Source organism: Haliotis rubra, unplaced genomic scaffold (assembly GCF_003918875.1).
Source record: "Haliotis rubra isolate DU_JTF1 unplaced genomic scaffold, ASM391887v1 Scf171, whole genome shotgun sequence".
NCBI lineage: Eukaryota > Metazoa > Mollusca > Gastropoda > Lepetellida > Haliotidae > Haliotis > Haliotis rubra.
The window spans coordinates 726,246-744,558 of NW_025765681.1; the positions used below are offsets into that span (position 1 = coordinate 726,246).

Sequence of the window (18,313 nt, forward strand, 5' to 3'; positions counted from 1 at the left end):
ATATATCTGTCCACTACAAGGTAAGCAGTCTGTCAATCTCCTGTCTCTAATTATTCTTATTAGCCGTTGCTTAAAAGGAAATTACAGAAGAACTGAATCATTCTGATTGTGACAATCACTTAATGGTCCATTTTCACTTTTATTTCTAAAAAAAATATTTTTCTGAACTTGTTTCATTCTTTACTCGGATTCTTCGCTATTCCAATTTCTTTATTTTATCGCTAACAGGTTCTCTGCCCTGTCATTCAAACGCACTCTTCAAAGTTTAAATTAAACTCAAGATCAGAAAGTTTATAAGTAATTTTTGCCTTTAAGAACATCTATGACAGTCAAATTATTTATACAAAAGAACTACGACGCCAGTTGCGACTTTCTTCCTGAGAGCCCGTGAATTTCACCTCGTTGTGACAGTCATTGATACCAATTAGTTAAGAGCGCTTTGTCTTCTATAATTCTTACTCTATCGGTTCTTACAGAGCCCATTATCGCGGAAGGCGAAACAACCTTTCAAAATCAGCACGTAATTATTTAACCACAGCCCTGTCTCCCTGAGTTATCAATTTTCTTGATAGAATCCATTTTCGTGTCCGGAAACTCGAGAGGGATGTCTTGATGCCTCTAGCCATAAGAAAGACAACAAACCATTCTAAATTTCCGCTAATTCCACTCGCAGTTGGACTCCAATAGTTAGAAGCGGGCACTTGTCAGATTTTCACAACAGATTTCTAATTTCAAAGAGCGCTCGCCAATCGATCCGTTTTCGCTGTTAGAAACACTGAACGGATTTTCCTTGTAGTAACGCGAGAAGGAACTGATAGGGGGCGTGGCTTGTTGACAGATGGCGCTATACAGCAACTAGAGCTAAACCAATCAGCAGCCAGTGGGGTCGTCCACGTGCGACTTTCTACACTGCAAGTGTCATGTCGTTTTAATGACCCTCCTGACAATTAGCTGACTATATCTGATCTGAGAAATGGCCTAGTGCTTTATTTAATAGACTAACTATTAAGATGCTCTTTTACACTCTTTCACACCTATGCTTGTAAGATGGAGGCGATATTGGATTCGCACAACTGATGTTCTAGCTTGAGTTTACTGACCGCTGGCTACACAGCAATATGTCACAAGATAGAAGCGAAGAAGCCGTTGTCCAGAAGGATTCCGACACAGAGTTGTCTTTCAGCATCAAGAAAATTCTTGGCGAGGCACCCCTGAAGAGAGACGATCGCCCCCGGTCACCGAAATCATCCTTGTCCCAAGGTCCTTTCAGTCCTTCATCCGACAATCCTTATTCACCCATCATTAAAAACGTGCCATTTTCGCCTGTGGGGTGCATCCCGTACCTGACAAACTCTGAGTCTACGGGGGTGATACGTGTCCCCACCCACAGACCCCACCCTGTTGTGCCTCTGTGGCCGAATTACAGTATACCCTGGGTAGATATTCGGCGGGACAGATTTGGAGGTAAGTTGCACGTAAGTCTATTTCATATTCGTAAAATGTACGTGTAAAGTATTTGTGTGATTAGGTCCATATGTATTTATCAGCGTACGTATTATCTGACATTTAACCTCGATCTTGTTCTATTTTTGTGACAATTGTGAGAGTTATGTAAATAAACAGAAGATCGATAAGGTTTTTTTAAGTTTGTAGTAATTTTATATCCTCGTGACAATAATTGCCGCGGTGCCAGCAAGTTTGAAACCAGACTTGTTGATTCATGTGTGCGAACGCACAAAGTCAGTCTGGAATCCCCAAGCTTCTCTAATGTCAAGGAAAATTGAAAACATTTTTGAGCGGCTCAGCATGCCTTGTAGTTCTTTCGTGTAGTATAAGTTAGATATCAGTTTCAGTCACACTGTTGATTTCTTTCTCGCGTTTGAAAACGTTTCGCCGAGTAAAAGAAATATTTATAAACAAAATCCTCCTTATAAAACCAATATACCAAAAGGTTTTCCTTTTCACCTGAAATAGCATGTTTTTATATATATGAAAGTATTTTAATATACTCAACTAATCTATATCAATTTACATTAGATCACATTTTTGTTAAAAAAAATTGATCTGATGGATAGTCCTGCTATTTATCTACATACCTGTTGCATTTAAAATGATCAAAGTTGACAAAGTCCTGTTAATCAATATCCAAATATATTTCTATGTATTTGTGAATTTTATATATGTGTGAGATATATATGCAAATAGTACAGTAAATTAATAAATGATAAACATATACGATGAAATATATCTATGTTGTCTTTGTTTTTATTTTGTGGTAACATCCCTGTTAAGTTTGAAATGGATTGGTCCACATGCCTACTTCGTCTAACGAGCAAAGTCACTCAATCCTAACTATGCCTGGGTCGTCTAATTGCTACTGTTTACCTGTTTTAAAAATTAGACGAAACAGGTTCATACCGTTCAAATACATTTGACAAAATCATCGTATATTGAAAAACAATGTCCATCCTTGTCCATAAGATATCGATATGAGAATCTTCAAATGTTTATTGCTTGTCTGCGTCATGTTCTAAAGCATTCCGGCATATAATGTTGAGGAAATTGATGGTAACTAAAAGTTCCTGTGCCTAATTTGATATAGCGGACCGTCTATTGTTATTGGCATGTAATCCCAGCTAGTGACGGTTTGTTATGCATATTACGCTTTCTTCTGTCACTACTAAATCCAATCAGGTTACAGTTGTGACTGTATAATTGTCCTGCGACAGGCGGAGAAACCCAAACCTCCCTCTGGCAATTCTCTTTAACAGGCACAAAAACTGTCTATTTTATCGTTGTTTTATTGATGTCGAAAATACTATGAATCACATTGTTATGACGTTGATTACGACCCCTCAGCAATTCTGCAGTTGTATATTTACATATTTTTGTTAACTATAAAAGCTGTTTCCTAAATGAAGACCTGCAGTAGCACGGTAACGCTATTATGTGAACAGATCATAGAAATGTTAATAAAAAGTGAAAATTTTAATAAATTTTCTTTTTTTTTCTTTTTGGGGGAAGGGGGACAAAAACATCACGTACCCATTTAGTTTAAATGTTGATGCACAAGTACATGTCAATATGTTGTATTGCTGGAACACCACAATATATAAATCTGATATGAATTTCAAAGAGTAAGCTGTTCCTCTTAGCCTGTGCATCTATTCATAAGTATGCCTATTTCGGTCTTATTTATCGAAAATGATATATATAATGCTGATAACCATGGATTTCGATTCATTCAAATTTATTTAGATCTCCCCTTTTGATTTCTTTTCTGTGCAGTCTCGAATCTGTGATTATCGTTTAAGACTTGTCAAAAAGTAGCAATACACTAATGAGAAAATAATGGCGGATAATGAAAATTGATGTTCATATTATAGAACAATTTTCAAAACGACACGATGCCGTGAGGTATTTCCTTCTATACGCTCCCTCATTTGTTGGTGCTAATCCCATCCGTGATTATTGATCAATACTGTTGTCTTGGCCACTATGATACCAATCAAAAGCCATTATCTTACTCAGAGGTAATCAATTAATACAATAATCACCTATGGTACAATATGTATGTCGTTTCTAGAAGTTCTAAACTGGAGAGTTTGATGAATGCTTTTGTAAATTGATTTTTGAAGGAATATCAAATTTAAGCCACTGTGTTTGATTTGATTATCTCCTTAAATCTTAAATTACTAATACATCAACTTGGGATACTTCTTCTCACAATCCATGACATATAATGGAGATTTGTTTTGCCTTTTTGTCTTTGAATGGCAATTCAGTAAAACATAAAAGTGTCAGTTGTACTTTGCAGATGGATTAGGATGGAACATATAGATCTCCTGCTTAATTTAATGTTTTTGAATCTTTTATACATTATTAAACATGCGTTTTTTATATCTTCATTAGAAATGATAATTTTGGTAGGTTTTGTTTCAATAAATAAAACTTAATGCAGCCAAACAATAGAAATCGATTATGAGAGTATAATCCACTTTGCATGTAAATTGCCTTAGTGGAACTTGCTATTACGCTGAAGACGTAAGTTGTTAAGCGTCCTACACAGGCACTTAATTATTTGGCACTATAACGGGGAGGTTAGAACTGAATATATTTTTTAGATTTGTTCAGCCATACGTTATCAATAAAATCAATAGTTTAATCACTCGAAACATTTTTTAGACTTTTTTTTCCATTGTTACGAAATGTATGGCATAATAGTCGAATTTATTCCAGTTTTGAAAAGCAGTAAGTTCGTAAATTCGGTTTATAATATGTTGACGTTACCATAAGCTGTCCTAGGCTACTCTTGCTGTAATCCTAATTGATAACTCTGTCTGGCAATAGTACCGTTACTTATAAAGTACAAGCTTATCATATAATCGGAATCGGACAATTTTGGCAAAGATTTTTGATGATTATAGTCATATATTGACGATCCATTTCCACCCCTTTAGCACCGACTTACTAAAAATCGTTATCACTCACATGTGAAGATACATAAACGTCTTGGTTTTATTTCACTGAGACACTGAAAGATACATCACAACATTGCTCTGCTTGTCCGTTGTCTGGAGCCTTCCCCGGATGTTTGGATTTACAAACTCATTAATGTGATTGGAGACGTGCTTGTGTGCATGCGGAGATTGTAGAATGTGCATGTTCATTTTGCATGTGCATTATTCACGAACATGAGAGTACATTGTGTCACAATTCGCACTCAGTGAAAAGTAGAGGTGTGACGATACAGAAATTTCACGATACGATACGTATCGCGATATCTTGGAACGATACGATTCGATTCGATGCTATCACGATATGCTTTCTTTAGTTATTTTCTTTAAAAAATCATATTTTAATCGGAAGAAATATTGACATAACCGTCAATATCTAATGAAAATTAACAAATTTAAAGTCAACGATACATATCACGATACGAAAAAACGTATCGATATATTTATCGTCAGATAAAGTATCACGATTATAGATACTACGATATATCGTCACAGCTCTAGTGAATAGAGTATCCGGATGCCCAACATGTTGCTTTAAGTGAGTGAAGGAACATACATGCATGTAATGTGTGTGTGTGTTTGCGTGTGTTTGCGTGTGCGTTTGCGTGTTTGCATGTCCAATCTGCACACACGCCTGTTTTGTTAATAGATATTTAGTCGTGAGCGTCTTAAATCTCATACATGTAACATCTTACATATGTGTGTCATATTTAATCAGGTATACTTCATCATAATTTGAAGTACACTGTGAGTCACCGTGTTATCATATGTATGTGAAATGTCAACGTTTAGAGTCTTATTCTGTGAATTGCTTAGCGTTCAGTGATGAAAGCCAAAGTGCTTTGGGAAACAAAACAGAAGTGAATGTAAAGATTAGGTGAATTATTAATGTACAGCAGATCTACGAAGGCACGCCATGTAAACGTAGTATGTTTCACGTATTTCCAAACAATGATATTATGGCACCAGAACATGACTGGTGCGTGGCACCAACACCAGAACATGACTCTGTTATTGAGTGGGCATCTGCACCAGAACATAACTGTTAATGAACCAGAACATGACTCTGTTAGTTAGTGGGCACCAACACCAGAGCATAACTGTATTGGTATCTGGGCACCAACACCAGAGCATAACTGTATTGGTATCTGGGCACCAACACCAGAGCATAACTGTATTGGTATCTGGTATCTGTGTTGGGGCACCAACACCAGAGCTGTGTTGGTATGACACGTGCCAGGTTGGTCAGCAGCAAGCAGAACATGACTCTGTTAGTGTGTGGCACCACCAGAACATGACATAACTGTTTGTTGTCTGGGCACCAACACCAGAGCATAACTGTGTTGGTATCTGGGCACCAACACCAGAGCATAACTGTATTGGTATCTGGGCACCAACACCAGAGCATAACTCTGTTGGTATCTGGGCACCAACACCAGAGCATATGACACCAGAAGCGGAACATGACTCTGTTAGTGTGTGGGCACCAGAACCAGAACATAACTGTTGGTGAACCAGAGCATGACTGTGTTAGTGTGTGGGGAACCTGACTGTGCAGTGGGTGGGCCTACTGGGCATCTGCACCAGGACATAACTGTGTTACTGTGTGGGCATCAGAACATGACTGTGTTAGTGGGCACCAACACCATACCATAACTGTTGATGAACCAGAGCATGGTTCTGTTGGTGTGTGTGCCTCAGCACCAGAACATGACTGTGTTAGTGTGTGGGCAAAAGCACCAGAACATGACTATCTGTGTGCGCACCAGTAACAGAAAACGACTCTGTTAATGTGAGTGTCAGGAAAGATCAATGTTAATGAAGACATCCCGAAATAACACTGCTAATGTAACATTTTAATGTAGGCACTGAGAAATAACACTGCTATTGTAACATTTTAATGTAACATGAAATGTTAATGTAACATTTTAATGTAGGCACTGAGAAATAACACTGCTAATGTAACATTTTAATGTAGGCACTGAGAAATAACACTGCTAATGTAACATTTTAATGTACGCACTGAGAAATAACACTGCTAATGTAACATTTTAATGTACGCACTGAGAAATAACACGGTTAATGTAACATTTTAATGTAGGCACTGAGAAATAACACGGTTAATGTAACATTTTAATGTAGGCACTGAGAAATAACACGGTTAATGTAACATTTTAATGTAGGCACTGAGAAAACACACAGTTAATGTATGTTGCATTGTTAATGTACGGTTTTTATGTAGGCACCAGGGTATAACACTTTTCATACATGGACCAAATAAATTTTAACGCTTAATTCAAACATCGAGACATAATACAGTTAATAGAAGCATCTGGGAATAACACTGATAATCTAGGCATGACGAACGAACACTGTTACTGTCATATGTTATTACTATTAGTTCACATGACGTAATAATACTGTTATTGTAACATTTTTTCACTATTCAAGTTCACATGACGTAATAATACTGTTGTTGTAACATTTTTTTCACTATTCAAGTTCACATGACGAAATAATACTGTTATTGTAACATTTTATCCCTATTCAAGTTGACATGACGAAATAATACTGTTATTGTAACATTTTATCACTATTCAAGTTCACATGACGAAATAATACTGTTATTGTAACATTTTATCACTATTCAAGTTGACATGACGAAATAATACTGTTATTGTAACATTTTATCACTATTCAAGTTCACATGACGAAATAATACTGTTATTGTAACATTTTGTCACTATTCAAGTTCACATGACGAAATAATACTGTTATTGTAACATTTTTTCACTATTCAAGTTGACATGACGAAATAATACTGTTATTGTAACATTTTATCACTATTCAAGTTCACATGACGAAATAATACTGTTATTGTAACATTTTATCACTATTCAGGTTGACATGACGAAATAATACTGTTATTGTAACATTTTATCACTATTCAAGTTGACATGACGAAATAATACTGTTATTGTAACATTTTATCACTATTCAAGTTGACATGACGAAATAATACTGTTATTGTAACATTTTATCACTATTCAAGTTGACATGACGAAATAATACTGTTATTGTAACATTTTATCACTATTCAAGTTGACATGACGAAATAATACTATTAATATATATTTTACGACAAAGAACACTTTTAATTTAGTTTCACTGTTTATATAGGCTTCGGAAATAAGACATGACGAAACTACATCTTGAATGAAGGCAATATGATATAGTACTCTCTATGTCACCTTTATAGTAGGCATCAAGAAATACTAATGTTAATGTAGCAATTTAATGCAGACACAAGGATATAACGCTGTTACTTCTTAATGTTAGCTTTAGTGACTATCACCTGTAATGCAGTGCATAAGGAAATACTGTTTGTAATGTAGGCAGAATGCAATAGACGTTTAACTGTAACACTTAAAGGTAGGCGTAAGGAAATAACAATGTTAATGTCACACCATAACTGATAAAGTAGGTATAAGTAAATATCACTGGAAATATACACATCGGAAAATAACATTGTAAATGTAGGCATCAGGAACTAACATTCTTAATACAGGCACCAGGAAGTAACACTGTTAATATAGTCAGCAGAAAATATCACTTTATAATGTTGACAGTATTAATTATAATGTAGGCATCAGGAACTAACATTCTTAATACAGGCACCAGGAAGTAACACTGTTAATATGGTCTGCAGAAAATATCACTTTATAATGTTGACAGTATTAATTATAATGTAGGCATCAGGAACTAACATTCTTAATACAGGCACCAGGAAGTAACACTGTTAATATAGTCAGCAGAAAATATCACTTTATAATGTTGACAGTATTAATTATAATGTAGGCATCAGGAACTAACATTCTTAATACAGGCACCAGGAAGTAACACTGTTAATATAGTCTGCAGAAAATATCACTTTATAATGTTGACAGTATTAATTATAATGTAGGCATCAGGAACTAACATTCTTAATACAGGCACCAGGAAGTAACACTGTTAATATGGTCAGCAGAAAATATCACTTTATGATGTTGACAGTATTAATTATAATGTAGGCATCAGGAACTAACATTCTTAATACAGGCACCAGGAAGTAACACTGTTAATATGGTCTGCAGAAAATATCACTTTATGATGTTGACAGTATTAATTATAATGTAGGCATCAGGAACTAACATTCTTAATACAGGCACCAGGAAGTAACACTGTTAATATGGTCTGCAGAAAATATCACTAAATAGAACTAAAACTAGCTTGAGCAACCAGATACAGAAAGAACGTATTCAGTATAACATTGGTGAATATACACCGACTGGGTGATAACTATTTCTCTCCATCATGGATTTTGAAGACCGTCTCTTGGAATACCTTCCATTGTTCACGTTCATATCATATTTTTTAATCCACTATTCACTGTTTCTTGTAGCGATAATTGATAGTTTACGAATAGTTAATCAATCTCCATGTTTATAGCAGATGCTGCCGATAAGCAAGGCAGGCTTTCTTCTTCGCGAACACCTGGTGTCATTTTTTACATATCAAAAGACGAAATGTACATGTTATTAATGTCGAAACATTGCAGTTGTGCTTTCCCATTATAAGGAAAGGTAAATGTGTGTTGAAATGTCAATAATTACACCGGTGACTACCTCGTCAGTGATTATTAAAAAAAGATTGAGATTTAAAGGTTGATTCTATCAGCGGGTTTACCAGCAATGCACAACTCAGAAAAACTGTTCCATTCATGTCATAACATTGTCATAAGGAACGTATCTCGGAACTGGAGAAGAAATTGGACCCATCCCAAAGATGTCGTAATGACTGGTAGCGACATAAATATAACTTTCCGAGTGGACTCGTAACGTGTTTGTTCTGAAGATGCTGTTCAGATACTAGGGGTTATAGCGTTTACCTAAAGCCCGGGTTCGATTCCCGTGACGGCAAAGTGTGAATTCCATGCCTTGTGTCCCCTGACTATTACTAAACACGGCGAACCCAAACTCACTCACTCACAACTCATTCACTGTCCTTGGCGACTTGCTACGTCAACATGATTTGCATCTAACAGTTCATCTAGAGGTCTTGAGCCGTAGGCCTAGACTAACGCTTAGCCTCTGAATATATATAATTTTGATTATAACAAATAACCCATGTATATTGAAAATGAGCCCCAGGGACACCAGAGATTCAGACCTGAACAATGGAAAATCTAGACTTGCTTCATTTAGGGCTTTAGCATTGCAGAGAGGGCTATGCAGTAGGGTAAATAAGATTGTTCAGGGACTGTGAGACAGACTACCGTAGGCCTAAATTCACTTTTAATTATGATCAAGGTCATATTTCAGTAACACCAACAATCACACGAATATTGAATTATCATCTTTCAGTTTAGAACTACTAAAGGTATACTTCTGAAGATAATATTTATCACCCTCTGTTCATGTGTCTCATGTCGTCAACTGCGCAAATAACACGGTCCAGATAAAGATAAGTCCATTATCGTAATTTCACTATGAACAACTCACAGAACAACTGCTTAGCAGTTTGAGCATACTGTGGAACATGATCTAGTCCTGGGCCCCGTTTCACAAAGCTCTCGTACGCCTTAGATCTAGTAACTGTTTTCGTAGCATTCGTACCTCTTATACTGTAACATTGACTTACGAAAGTCGTAACGCTACGAGAGCTTTGTGAAACGGGGCCCTGGTTTGCTATAGGCTTAAATACAGCTTCTGATGCTCGGGCATCTTTATCAAGTCACTAGCTCGTATCGACTATTTCCATAAACACAGCTTAACCGCTGAGTCATTAACCACCTTTCTTCAGAAAAACTAGTTCTACATTTTCGGTTTTCTAACACATAATAATAGAGCCTTCTGTGATATATGAAATACAGAAAACAGTTTATACTTTTTTGCACATCTTGTTTATATACACACGGAAGATGGTGTCTACGTTGGTTATGTAATTTGTAAGAATACCCAGAGGTCATTGTGATGGTCGTATAGAAACAATATAATTTAATGTTAAAACGAACTCAAAAGGAAAACCACTTTTAATTTTTATAACCGTCGTTTGTAAATGGTCGGATAACAAAAACAGTTCGTCCGTCAGTTCGTTATAAGTGTGTTTGTTATACAACTATCCCCCAAATCTAACCTTAATGTCTGACCTATTGCAGTTGTCCGGCGTGTTGGACATCCCTATCAGAACAGGACCCCGCCGAAGCGGAAGAAGCCACGGACATCGTTCTCTCGCCTACAGATCATGGAACTTGAGAAACGCTTTCATCGACAGAAGTACCTGGCTTCAGCTGAAAGGTCAGCCCTGGCCAAAGCGCTGAAGATGACCGACGCCCAGGTCAAGACCTGGTTCCAGAACAGGAGGACGAAATGGAGGTGAGATATATGGACGAGTGGTCTTTCTTGATGATATGTAATCAAATCATTCATTGTGCTTTCTTCTTTCCGAGTAATTCATATCAAGCTATTGATGGTCATTGCTGATCGTTACTTAATGGGTATCTGTTATGGCGTACCTATGTAATTTAACTTCATGCTCTATAATTACGGGAATCTGATCCTTGATCTAAAATATTAATTACTACCTATTAACCATTCATAAAGTCGCGAACAGGAATGTGTTGCATAAAACCCGTGAAGATTCGGGTTAGAATTGGTCTTCAGCAACCCATGCTTGTCGTAAAAGGCGACTAACGGGATCGGGTGGTCAAGCTCGCTGACTTGGTTGACACATGTCATCGTATCCCATTTGCGTAGACCGATGATCATGCTGTTGATCACTGGATTGTCTAGTCCAGTCTCATTATTTACAGACCGTCGCCATATAGCCGGAATATTGCTGAGTGCGGCGTTAAACAATAAACAAACACAAACTTCATGAAAGCTATTCTTATACTATACTCAATGACTAATATATAGCAATAAGAGAGAAGAGATTAAAAACCAAATCTAAATATAAATGCATCGTGATTTGACTTCTAAAACAATGCAGACAATTTAAAAGTGGTCTGAAAAGATGAATTTGCGAAACTGATCCTGCTTGAATACAATTCACAATATGTTTTATAACGTTTGTTTTTTATCAAAATACATCTCGAAAATACTTTTTTCTTAATTCACAATCTGTTTGAAATCTAAAATGAATCTTGATTCATCTTTTTCCAAAGTTTCAATCTACGTACATGCATTGAAAAAAGAGTTCCTAAATGAATAATTGTGGTTGATTAAATTTCATCTTTATTTACTTAAAACGAATCTGCAATATACATGTATGTATTCTCGAGAGAGACAGACATTTCTTTATCTGTAAGGACATCGTGACTCACGACTTAGGATGTATTTATATCAAGATCCTTACCTACACATGTTGAAAAGAATAGTAATTGAATAGTTTTAATTCGGCTCTTCAACTGTTTCGCTGCAACGAGCCATGTTGAAATACTGTGTTGTTTCAAAGCTCGGCAGACTGCTGGAATCTCCAGGTAGTGCTTGTCACGTCTAGACTGTTGTGTTTTTCTTTCTTGCAAATGCATCCCAGAATGCAAAGAGACAGTAAAAAAACTCACATGGGATTACAAATCTGTGAGAGCACCTTTACCTTCAACATCAGACGTCGATTGACCCGCTCAGTGGTAATCGAGCACGATTAGATAAGTACAGAATCCAATTAAATCCTGAAAGGTATGCGTTTAACATTATCAACTTTCTATGAGACCTCACATATGCTCTCAAAGAATCTAATATTGTGGACAGTAGTTCGGTTAAATTTTTATAGGCGGGTGAGCATCCTGACAAGTTGACTCAAAAGCGTCATGGGAGATAACTCATGCTCTTCAAAGACTCGAGTAATTGCCCTCGTGGCTCAGCAAAATCGAATTGTTCGCCAATACCAGAGTTATTCAATTTGTTCAGCGTGTTTGAACTCCAAGTACTAATAATTGATCCATCTGCTCTGATCAGAGCGTGAAATGCTATTAACCCCCGACTAACACCACATCATCTGAGATTAGAAGCTCTCCCTCACCGAGAAGCCAGCATTGTGTCCCCATTGAAAGGCTGTTGTTAGACATGTAAGCTGGCAGACCACGTGACGTAGAGTTTGATTGAGATAAAAGCAGGACTGGAAACAACTTCTGAAGTTCTTGATAACGTAAAACAAGATGATACTTCCCCGATTGAGAACCATCCAAACCAATCCTAAATTAAATTCTCGCATCTTTTGAATTAATTCTAAGTACCCGCACCTTCGTCAATAGTAGTACAAAACACTCAGCAAATGTGGTCATTACTTTATACGTATACACACGATGTGTATACTAAGTATTATTTCAATATTGTTTCCGTAAAGTCACATCCCATGCCTTCAAAATGTCAGTCCACGATGATAGTGTTCTTAATTAGTCTTGGTTATTCAATTATACGTAGTTGCCATTGGAGACAATAATCTTGAAGCGTCTAAAGATTAAAGACACATTAGACAATGATTGTTTTATCACACCCTGGGAGGTAACTGGAACTGATTGTCTACTTATTAACCACGCCGTGTTCAATATGTACAATATGCACGAACATATATTCTGTCGAATTCAGAGAGAAACGAAAAATTATTGTTTTCTTAAATTCTTAAATTTGTTACCCTTCAGAGTCAGCCTTGTTTAGAAATACATGCATCAATTAATGTACATGTTTCGAGTGCGATATTATACTATGTACTATGCTTACTGATATAAAAGCTGAGGGGGAAATATATTCCGTGAAGCTACTCATTGAAATAACTAGCTGGATAATAGATCAGTGCGTGATATTTGCGATATCTTTGTCCACTGATAATAATACAGACATCGTATCACTGTTTATGCCGATGATTTAAGATGTTCTCTTCTTTTCCCAGGCGACAAACCGCAGAAGAAAGAGAAGCCGAACGACAAGCGGCAAACCGGTTGATGATGTCGTTACAAGCGGAAGCTAGTAAGACGATTTACGACATTCGTGACCCACTGTGTATGAGTAATTCGTCCCTAAACGCTCTTCAAAACCTTCAACCTTGGGCAGAAGATGGCTCAAGGAATAATGGCTGATGTCTCAACTCAATTAATAAATAATTATTGACTTTCAAGCCACCATGAAACGGTTGTTCCTATCATTGATCCCAGACAGTGGCCACGTATTCAACTGAAAATGGCGGCCTCGATCATGTCCAAGTTTCTCCGACCACAGTGATTTCAACATCAACGAGGGATGTTACTTCTATATTGTGTATCGTTATGATGAACAATGACTTGACAGATTCTCAAATCTATTTCAAATGCATATCATGCGATGAAACAATGTGTGAAACATGAATGGATGGTTGAATGACTTTGTAAATTTCAGTCACTGTATACGTGATATTGGTCAGTGCTATGTAAATGTGTATATCGTTTACGTTTCAAATTGCACATAGTGTATTATGTATATACTATTTTTCATTCACTTCAAATTAAATTTTATGTGCTTTATATGCACGAGTAATATAATGCAACACAAGTAATTTCATGAATTGGACAATTACTGTATTACAAGTCACAATTTGGCTGAGATAATACCTGTGTATACAATTATGAATACATAAAGACTCGCTTACCTACTATAAATCATGTTTAGGACATCGAATCAGTCATATTTTTCTCTTGTTATAAACCACTTATAGCCACAGGTACTTGGACAAAAACTTGAATTATTATGAACTATTACATTTTGGTATTAAGTAGAAACTTAACAGTAATGTTCAGAAACTTGAAATTCTTCAAAGGCATTTAGAAGTTGGTGTAGTAATACAAGACAAATCTTATGGATAACAACTTCTTGATTTATTTTACACAACGTTTCTGGGCTAGTTTTGCCCCTTCGTCAGGTGGATCCAGTTTTCTTTCCTTATAGTCTGAAGATAAATATGTGTTATTTCTCACATTCACTGTCGAACGTTTCGTAATAAAAACTTTGTTTCTTCCTGCCAGACCAACAGAGCTAGTATTGTTTTAAGCAGGTGTCTGCGAGTGATAATAAGCAACGAGGTGTGCAATTCCAATGTCCATGTGCAGTCAAAACATACTCTCCATTCTTAATCGTTTGTCATCTGAATACCAGACTATCACCAACCTTTCACAGGTTATAAAAATACAGCCCTTTTCATCTTTCCATCTCTTTTCTATGCCGTTCAACTATTTTGCTTACGAAATGACATCTCACTATTTATAGATTTATTATTACATTTGTTAGTGCATCCGAACAATCTGTAACATCCTTCATTAATGCTGAGGCAGACTACGACGTGTAGGAGAACAAATATACTGCTCACGCTTTGCTAAGGATCACACAAATTTACAGCTTTACTTAAACGTAGATTCATAATTTGGAATTATGTCCATTCAAAACTGGATAAATAATAAAATGGTAACCCCTCTTTAGGCAAACAGTCACTTTAATCTAACCTTATGCACTTGATACATGAGTAACCATAAATATGGTTTTCATGGCACCAATCAACCATTTTACAAATCATGGAACGAGTTATTGACAAGTACACAACACCTGTCAGTAGCAGGCATGGGTTCCACAAGATGAAAGGACATACTGAACCCCAGGATCCATGCTTACACTAAGCTTAGATATTGAAACCAAATTTGACCCCACATCCTAGTTTTCTGTTGAATCCATGATTTGATCCTTAGCAAAGTGTGAATAGTATAAATACGTTTCTACGTTTTAAATTTATGTTTTATGACACAATATTTTATTTATTTTTTTTTTTATATATATATTTATTTATTTATTTATTTATTTAATGAGAGGGGTGATACATTTCTGGGCCATTTTAGTTTTCAGGTTTTTAATATAATCTACTAATATTTTCCATCATATGTTATTGTTTTAATTTACTGTATCTTTATAATCGGTTGATGGGTGGATAATGGTGTTTTTGTCAAAGGTGATTTAATTGTTTTGGTTATTGAACTGATTGATTTTTCTATTGCAATGGATATCTTTTTTTTTTTTTTTTTTTAAATTTTTGGGGAGGGGATCTGTACATATCTAGAGAAGGATGTACATGCTTTACACTGAATGAACAAAATAACATACGAATGTTGCAGCACAGCTCGGCAAAGGGGCGATTGTTACAATAGGTATTACTGACCATCTTCTCACCGTGTACAGTACATTGTTGTCACGTGTCTGTTGAATGAAATAAATTATATTCATACTTACCCAATGTCTGTGTCTGATTCGAGGCTTCGTCACGCAACCCCACGCTCATGTCACCATTACTCTGCCAGTTCTACTGACGGCGGTTCATGCAAGGCTATTAGCCGTTTCAGCTATGTCGTCTACATGCTACAGTCAGTCACGCTTTTCGATGCAACTTGTTAGGTGACCTTGACCTCAAGTTACGAAAGCTGCTTTCGATTGGACGATATAAGTTCTTGAACGATAAGGCGGGGCTCGTACTTGGAATGTGCAGAATTTATGACAATACCTACTTGTTTTCTTAAATTGGGTGGTGGGGTAGCCTAGTGGTTAAAGCGTTCTCCCGTCACGCCGAAGATCCGGGTTCGATTCCCCAGATGGATACAATGTGTGAAGCCCATTTGTGGTGTCCCCCGCCGTGATATTCCTTGAATATTGCTAAAAGCGGCGTAAAACCATACTCACAAACTCGCTCACTCTTAAACGAAACACACGCCAGCTTGTATCAATTGTATCATATCCTGCATTTGGATGAGAGTCAGTATATTGCCAGAGTTGAAACTATTGAGACTAACATTTTGTCTCTGAAATGAACATACTTTACAGAAAAAGAGATTTCGTAAATTAACGTAATACAATTTAATAAAAAGATGTCAACTGAAGATACTGGCTTCATTTTCAGTAACTGACTCCGCAGTATTCTAAACTTGCCACTTATATACGTGCATGTTTTTTATACAATATTTGTCTTCCAGTGTCACAGACTAGAAACTATTGGGAGTATTTGCTTGGGTGCACATATTTTAAACAGACTATTATGCCTTTAACTAAACGTTGCAATTAAGACATGAAACATTTTTTCATGAAAGGATATGAAAACACACACTACATTATGTTACAATTGTCTGTACAATTGTCTTCATGTTATGACAAATCAATAACATCAAACAGGGATACTTCAAGCGACCAGCTTTCCGGCGAGATTTAATGGCAAAACAAATGTTGAAGCATTTATATGTCATTTTGAAGTAAAACTGTTTAACGGACGCACGTGGAACCTAATCAAACACCGCTCAACTAATGACGTTTCAGGTTAACAAATATGTGAAGTAATAGCAGGCCTTTTGTCAATTTATAACCTTTAATGGTTTGGTATATTGGCAATATTTATGCAGTAACACTGCAGAATAATATACATGTTTCTCGACTTTGTTTCTATTTTTATTGAAAACAGAAATGAACATTTTTTATATTTTGTTTTCCTACATGAACTGCAACAAATACAACTGGGCACGCAGTGAACTCGGCAATTTAATTCAGTTGTCATGCATTCCATTTGATGGATTCAGTGTGTTTCATAGTTTATGGCTTCAATCATAGTAAAATTAAAGAATCTTTTTCACTGGCAATTTTATTTATTTATTTATTTATTTATTTATTTGTTTATTTATTTATTTATTTATTTATTTATTTATTTATTTATTTATTTATTTATTTATTTATTTATTTATTTATTTATTTATTTATTTATTTATTTATTTATTTATTTATTTATTTATTTATTGTGAAAAGACAAAGGGTATGAGAATCGGGGACATATGTTCAAACTATTCAACCTATGTAGTCATAGAACGTTTTGGTTTAACTTGAAATTATTGTATCAAGTGTACTTCTAAGACGTATCGAATGCCAGCTTTTATCTGTCGCTGCATTGTTGAGAGGGGAAGATGGTATATTGCTGCACTTGATTATATTGATTCGTTGACCGGTGTTAAGATCGGCGTATATGGTAGGACCGGCGATATCACACAAACCCGTCACGTGACACAAAATAGTAGGGTTAATGTAGGCATCAGACAAACAACGTTTGTGCACTTGATCACTTGATTGCAAATTGTTTTTCGCTTGTCAGTTTGAAAGAATGTTTCTGCATTTAGAACAAAACGATTGTCTTTTTAACATAGAAGATTGACTCTGGCGCCGTGTTGATGCCTTGCATCACGGTTTCTTGTGTTCTTTGGTTTCAACCAAATCGATCTGCTGATACGGCGAAGAACTGATTCTGCAGATGTCGACGGCGTTTAGAGTTGTCTGCCCTTTTATAACACCCGGGAGAAGATGACTGACAAGTGGGTTGGACAGCAACACAGGTTGGTGGTGGTTCGATCCCAGACATCGTCATACGAAGTGACGTTGTGAGATGTTACTTGTTACTACCCTGGCTGGCGTACGTCATTTGCGGGATTGAGTTTAGAGTGAACCGCTGGAAGTCAGTACACTGTGTCGGAGTTGGGTATCCTTGTTAAACTAAGACTTGGTATGGGCTAGCACTGTAATGCTGGCATTAGTCGGTACTAGTATAGGTAGAGCCACACGCACGCACTCCTACATGCATGCACGTGGCCATATAATGTTTCAATAATCTTGAAAGCGACATTAAACCTGTTTTCACTACCTCAGTTTAATAATTCATTTATTAAATACCCTCGACTCAAGTTAGCTCCATAGCCCTTCCGGAAGTGACGTCAGTATCTC

General features: G+C 36.4%; 1 protein-coding gene across 1 annotated transcript; it reads left to right on the forward strand.

Annotated features, from left to right (window-relative positions):
• The first annotated feature begins 1,118 nt into the window (after nucleotides 1-1,118).
• Nucleotides 1,119-14,354, forward strand: LOC124272603 (T-cell leukemia homeobox protein 3-like). Its single transcript, XM_046707803.1, has 3 exons — nucleotides 1,119-1,464; nucleotides 10,714-10,930; nucleotides 13,446-14,354. Exons 1-3 carry the CDS (start codon nucleotides 1,119-1,121, stop codon nucleotides 13,630-13,632), a joined length of 750 nt encoding a protein of 249 aa, XP_046563759.1. The 3' UTR covers nucleotides 13,633-14,354.
• The last annotated feature ends 3,959 nt before the right edge of the window (nucleotides 14,355-18,313 follow it).